Source organism: Pseudomyrmex gracilis, unplaced genomic scaffold (assembly GCF_002006095.1).
Source record: "Pseudomyrmex gracilis isolate BER0280 unplaced genomic scaffold, ASM200609v1 scaffold_1690, whole genome shotgun sequence".
Classification (NCBI taxonomy): domain Eukaryota; kingdom Metazoa; phylum Arthropoda; class Insecta; order Hymenoptera; family Formicidae; genus Pseudomyrmex; species Pseudomyrmex gracilis.
The window spans coordinates 1-7374 of NW_018022274.1; the positions used below are offsets into that span (position 1 = coordinate 1).

General features: G+C 41.8%; 1 protein-coding gene across 1 annotated transcript; it reads left to right on the plus strand.

Annotated features, from left to right (window-relative positions):
- Nucleotides 1–77: 77 nt before the first annotated feature.
- On the plus strand, nucleotides 78–2439 carry LOC109862377 (zinc finger BED domain-containing protein 4-like). Its single transcript, XM_020442410.1, has 2 exons — nucleotides 78–1843; nucleotides 1937–2439. Exons 1-2 carry the CDS (start codon nucleotides 253–255, stop codon nucleotides 2299–2301), a joined length of 1956 nt encoding a protein of 651 aa, XP_020297999.1. The 5' UTR covers nucleotides 78–252; the 3' UTR covers nucleotides 2302–2439.
- Nucleotides 2440–7374: the final 4935 nt, after the last annotated feature.

The window sequence follows — 7374 nt, forward strand, 5'->3', positions numbered from 1 at the left end:
TTTTTTTAATGTAGTCTTTTTAACGTGCTCGTTAACCGTAGTATCGATTTTTACGAGCACACTTATATTCTAATACTTGTTCTGTTTGGTTATTATTAGCAATACTGAAAATCTATAAGTTGATGTTGCATATACTGTAGATTTCTCTGTATTGCCATAATTAAACAAGGCCCTTGTACATAAGTCCCTAAGTTTAAAAAATTTCTTTTGATCAAAATATAAATTGTTTTTAACAGTTATTATTAATATATTATGGCACCACTTAAAAGTATATGGTGGAAATATTTTATTAAAAATGGCGATGTGGCTACTTGTCGAATATGCAACAAAATTCTGAAAACCTCAGGAAATACTACTAATTTAAAAAGTCATCTACAAAAGAACCATCCTAAGATTGAGAGTCATACTATATCTCGTAACAAAGAGAACAAACAGCAAGAAAATCAAACTACAAATTCTGACAATCCTGAAAGTGAAAGTTCGGAGTCGAGAAGAAAAAAAGCACGAATTACTACATTAGCTATAAAAGAGAATGATGAACCATCCTTGACTTCTAATTCATCTAGTTCATCAATCAATATTAATATGGTTTGTAAAGAACCCAAAGTTCAACAAACCGTAAAAGAATCATTCCAGAATATATGTGCTTATAAAGAAGGAGGAGAAAAGAGTCGTAAACTATTAGATTCTATACTATTTATGATTGTGAAAGACTGTCAACCTTTCTCTATTATTGAAAATACAGGATTTAAAAAAGTTATTGCAACTGCTGCTCCTTATTATGAACTTCCATCTCGATTTACAATAAAACGCAAAATTGAAAATAAATTTGACATTCTGTCAGCTCTGTTTACGGAAAAATTAAAATTAATGACGAGTTGTACGTTAACAACGGATATTTGGACGGATACAATGCAAACACGAAGTTTTCTTGGTATTACAATTCATTTTGGCGTTGGAAGCGAGCTCTATTCTGCAACGTTAGGAGTTTATGATCTAAAGGAAAGACATACTGGGGAGTATATTGCAGAGAAACTTGTAGAAACCTGTAATGAATGGAATATTCAAAAGGATCAAGTTACTGCAGTTGTAACTGACAGTGCAGCGAACATGATCAAAGCTGTGACTATTGCATTTGGTGCAAAAAAACATATTCCTTGCTTTGCTCACATGATAAATTTAGTGTGTACAAAAGCTTTGAGAAAAAATGAAAATATAAACGAGTTACTTATTAAAGTAAAAACGATAGTGACGTGGTTCAAACAATCTGTAGTAGCTAGTGATGAACTTAGAAAAGCTACCACCAAGGAAACAAAACTGATTCAAGAAGTCCCTACAAGATGGAACTCTACTTTGTATATGCTTGAAAGATTTTTAGAACTTCGTCGGGCAGTAAATGATATCGTGAATCGTCATGTGGAAGCACCACCTATGATTACTGCTAAAGAAATTGAAATAATAACAGAAATATGCGATTTATTGAAACCTTTAGAAGCAGCGACAAAACAAATATGTGGTGAAAAATATGTTACAAGTAGCATAATAATTCCTATGGTTCGCTGTTTGCAAAGTAAAATAGACAAATTACATCCTAAGCATGTAGAAGGAATTCAACTACGAGAAGATTTGTTATGCGAGATTAAAACACGTTTTGATCACATAGAACATGTACAGATTTTAGCGTTGTCAACACTGTTAGATCCCCGCTTTAAAAAACTTCATTTTAAAGATATACTAGCATGTTCTAAAGCACAGGCAGTTTTAAAAACTCTCATAGCTGAAAGCATAACTCATTCGGACGATTTATCATTTACAGAATCAACATCCGACTCGGATCAATCAAGTAAGTTTATTCATACTGCATTATGACTATATTAACCGAACGTAATACATCATACAACTGTTTTAATTAACAATTATATTATTCTTTTTCTAGACGCAAGCGGATTTTCTTTATGGAGCGATCATCATAAGCTTGTTCAAAATACGTGGAATAAAACAAAATCAAACGATTTAGATACAGAAAATATGCCGTCAGAAATCACTCTTTATATGAGAGCACCTGTTGGTCGACTTGGAGATAATCCGTTAGAGATGTGGANAGAGATGAGTTCCACGTATGTTTATTTATCCAAAATAGCATTTAAATACTTAACAGTAGTGGGATCATCTGTTCCTTCTGAAAGGCTTTTTTCAAAAGCTGGAATTATTTTAACGCAGCAACGAAATAAATTGAAAGGGAAAATATTATCAAAATTATTATTTTTACACTCTCTAGACGAGAAATGGTGGTCTATATAAGTTTTTGTTGTAGATTTATGTGATGACTTATTGTATTTTTTACAACAGCGTTTTCTGTTCGACAAATGTGCCAATATTATTATATGCCTTTGTATCCGTCTTTTAATATACTTTTAAAATATTATAAAAATAAAAGAGAAAAAGAGAGATTCTATTTTTTTTTTATTGTGAAGTTTATTATTTATTTCTTACGTTGATATAATTCCCCTATAGCTAATAATATTACTAACTTAATTAAAAATTAAAATTTTTTACTTCAAAATAATTGTATAAATTTATCTTTCTTAAAATATAAATATAAGTATATAAAATATTTGCAAAACATTCAGCGATTATCATGGTGGAAATTTATTAGTTTTATGCGATATTTTCGTTCCGATATTATACTTTATCGATATTTTTGTCCCGATATATATCGACTATCGATATTTGCTTTTGATATATCATATGATACAAAAATCGATATTTTTCTTTCGATGCTCATCCCTACCCTGGTCAGAGCGAGAAAAACTCGATTATGCACACCGAAATATGCTGCCATAATTACAGGTCGCGATTTGTCGCGACGAAATTATGGATCTCGACACGCTCAAAATATTCGCGACGTGGGCGGAAGGCTCGTACGACGCAGGTAAGCGATTTCAACCCCCGCCTTCTCCGGATAAATCATTATTCCCGGATTTGGCCTATCGCGCACCGAAAGGAGCCGGGAAATCTCCAATAGAGAGAGATACACTCGCGGCTATCGGAGTTTCGGGGAAAAATAAAGGAAGGAAGAATAAAAGCGGAGAGACAGAGATTCAAAATCGAAGAATTAAATGTTGGAATTGTGGCGAAGAAGGCCACGTTTCCAGAAATTGCAAGCAAGAAGCAAGACCACACTGTTACAAATGCGGAAAACCGGACGTGACGACTCGCACGTGTTCTGACTGTTCAGGAAACGCGTAAACGGAGCGGGCCGCGGGGAAAGCTCTGCTCCGAAATCTGCGACACACTCCCCTAACCCACTGTCAACAAAAATTTACGAGCTCTCGGTGAGCACTTTCAATTGTTGTACAGCTATCGGGTTATTTTATTTGAATATTTTGATTCACGGAATTACAATCACGGGATTGGTGGATTCCGGATCCGGACAAACGTTTTTCAGTTCGGCAATATTAGAAAAATTGCGTAGGCAAATAGGTGACGATAAGCTAGAAATGCAACCCTCGAGAGGGAGACGTGTGACGACCGCAACGGGACAAATCGCGAAAATTCGCGCGGAAATGACATTGCCGATTACGGTGCGAGACAAGACAGAGACGTTATCTGTATGTTTTTTGCCTACGTTGGCACAACACTGTATTCTTGGAATCGATTTTCTCGGCGCGTTTGGAATAAATATTGACTTTGCCGCAGCGCAATGGAACTTTTCGCGAAATCTATCGGAAAGATTTTCGTTTGACAACGTGGACGATTTATCGTCATTGGGAGACATGCATACGGATGCATTTTGTACCGCGATCAGGAATACAAAGGAACAACATATTAAAACTTTTGACGCAGCGAATAACTTGCGTAAAGAAATTCTTTCGCTTGAAAAGATCGACGCGAATCGAGCTCCGCGAACGACGCGATGTAAACATCAGCTGTCGAAGGTCAAGGACCAAGACATGTTATGTTGCGGCATATCGGAGCTATCGGTAGACGAACACACTCAATTACAAGAATTTCTAAAAGAAAATATAACGGGTGATCCGGAGAAACCGGCAGCTACGAGACTCACAAAACATCGGATTGACGTGGGCGGGCACGCGCCGATTAAACAGCGTTATTATCCGGTTTCGCCGAAAATTCAGGAAGCTCTCTACGCCGAAGTAGATAAAATGCTTGAAGCAGGAATTATCGAACCATCGAGTAGCGATTGGTTGACACCGATTGTAATGGTTAAGAAACCGAACGGTAAATATAGATTCTGTTTAGATTTTCGAAAATTAAACGCCGTAACAAAGAAAGACGCGTATCCGTTGCCATATATGAACACGATACTCGATAAATTACGGTCGGCCCAATATATTTCAACGATAGATTTAAGCCAGGCGTACTTCCAAATACCCTTGGAGGAAGATAGTCGAGAATTAACCGCTTTCACGGTGCCGGGGAGAGGTCTGTTTCAATTCACGCGTATGCCGTATGGATTAACGAATGCACCAGCTACATTTCAAAGATTGCTCGATAAATTAATCGGACCGGAAATGGAACCGCATGCATTTGCATATCTCGATGATATTGTGATCATCACACAAACATTTGGCGATCACATAGAATGGGTGCGGCGGGTTTTCGACCGTATTAAGAAGGCGGGCCTGACAATAAATCCGGAGAAGAGCAAATTTTGCCGGTCACAAGTGAAATACTTGGGATTTTTAGTGCAAAGCGAAGGACTAACGGTAGATCCGGATAAGACGGCACCGATTATCGAATATCCTCCCCCGCGTACAATTAAACAATTGCGACAATTTATCGGAATGGCCTTATGGTATCAGAGATTTATTCCGCAGTGTGCGACTGTTTTAGAGCCGCTTACGCGACTTCTAAAGAAGAATCAGTCCTGGGAGTGGGGGGAATCTCAAAGGGAATCCTTTGAAAAATTAAAAGAAGTTCTCACCACTGCCCCTACGTTATTGTGTCCAGATTTTTCTAGACCATTCACGTTGCAAACAGATGCAAGCATGGTGGGTTTGGGCGCGGTGTTGTCGCAGAAGCATGACGACGGTGAACATGTCATAGCATACGCGAGTCGTGCGCTTACCGACGCGGAAAAGAAATACTCGACCACAGAACAAGAGTGTCTGGCCGTAATCTGGTCAATTAAGAAATTCCGACCATACTTGGAGGGCTATCGGTTCACAGTAATAACGGATCACAGTAGTTTGAGGTGGCTACACAATTTAAAAAATCCAACAGGTCGACTAGCTCGATGGGCACTTGAGTTGCTTGAATACGATTTTAGTATAGAACATCGAAAAGGAGCAATGCATCATGTCCCTGACGCATTATCACGAATGTTTGAACAAACGGAAGCGGAAATTTTAATGGCTATCGGCGAATCGAGATTGAGTTGGTACGAAAGGAGAAAACGCGACGTAATCGAATCACCGCGTAGGTTTCGAGATTGGCGAATCACAGACGAAAAATTATACGTGTGTAAACCGCGTCGATATTTGTCACAATTAATAGACGATAGAGATAGATGGAAATTAGTAGTTCCGGAAAATGATAGGTCGCAGGTGTTGCAAGAATCTCACGATGAACCGCAAGCGGGTCATTTAGGCGTCGAAAAAACTTACCAGCGGGTAGCGACGCGATATTTCTGGCCGCGAATGTTTCGTGACGTCCACCGATACGTTCGAAGATGCGAAACATCCCAGAAAACGAAAGTGGAACAGAACGTTCCTGCGGGATTGATGGGTCGACGGACGGTCGAAATTCCGTGGACAGTGGTGGCCGCGGATATAATGGGGCCGTTTCCGCCGAGTAAAGCGGGAAACGCGTACGTGCTGGTTTTGCAAGATCTGTTTACCAAATGGATCGAATGTGTGCCCTTACGCAAAGCCACCGGTGCGAAAATAGCAGACGCTATTAAAGACTTAATTATATTTCGCTGGGGAGCGCCGCGAGTTTTATTGACAGATAACGGAACCGAGTTTATCAATAAAGATTTGAAGGAGTTATCGGAAGGTTATAAGATAGAACACACCACGGTGCCACCCTACCACCCCCAAGCAAACCCGGTCGAGCGAGTGAATCGCGTGATAAAAACGATGATTACTGCGTTTGTGGGACAAGATCACCGCGAATGGGATAAGCACATGGCTAAATTTCGGTTCGCGTATAACACAGCGCACCACACGTCGCTGCAAACGACACCAGCCTTCTTAAATTTTGCTAGGGAACCTCACCCGGCGAATTCGTATCGGCAACGACAAGAGACACCTCCCGAAATTCAAGCGGGGAGAACAGTAGAATGGCGGGAGCGCCTCGAGAAAATAGAAAATTTAAGAGCGTGGGTACGAGAAAATTTGGAGGACGCGCGCGAAAAACAGGCGCGATATTATAATCTCCGGAGAAGGGACAAAACGTACGCTATCGGAGACCGCGTGATGAAAAAACTACACGTATTGTCGTCAGTGACAAAGCACATTGCCGCCAAATTAGCACCAAAGTACCACGGTCCGTTTGTCGTCGGTAAAATACTATCGCCGACTGTATACGAACTCCTCGATGACTCGGGCAACTCCCTGGGAAAAGTCCACGTGAAGGACTTAAAACCGCACATTGCCTAATACGATTTTGTTTCATGAAAGGAGTGGGAGCTATCGGACCGTCAAAGACCGAAGAGAAAGGGAGAGCAGGATGGAAAGGTGCAACGCGAAGCGGTTCTGCAACCGATATCCTGGCCTGTGGCGGCATATCCGGGCAAATTACCCAGGTTTCTGGGAGGACCTGGGAGACGCTCTACAGGCGGAACGCGCGCGTCAGACTACCACCCACGGGGCGGTAGTGCGGGACTTACTGCGCCGAGCCGACGCCGCCACTCAAACCGAGCGCAGGGTGAAGAGCGTGTGCCTGCAAGTAGGAACGCAATCCGCACTGTGGGCCACCGCGGCCACTCAGACCGACCGGCGGGTGCGGAGCGTGGGCCTGCAGGTCAACGCCAGAGTTGCCTCCCAGGGCGAAATGGCGACGCAAACCGAACCGTCGGCAAGAGACCCGGAGGTTCGGGCCAGCGAGCCACTCGCCTCGCAGGGCGAAGCGAAGACACCGACGGGCGGCGAGGGGGCTGGACAGGGCGACGCGAACCCCAGAGCCGAGGACGTCAAGCGGTGCTGGGCGCGCGGGTCGACGGAACATTTCGCGCACAGCTGCCCGTCGCGGAGGGGCGTAATCTTTTGTTACCGGTGCGGTAGAAAGGGAGTATCGGTCCGGCAGTGTCCAAATTGGGGAGTGTTCCGTTTGACCACAGTACGATTCGACACCGATCGATTCGACACCAAATTATTGGACACAAAATTATTGGACACAGATTTATTC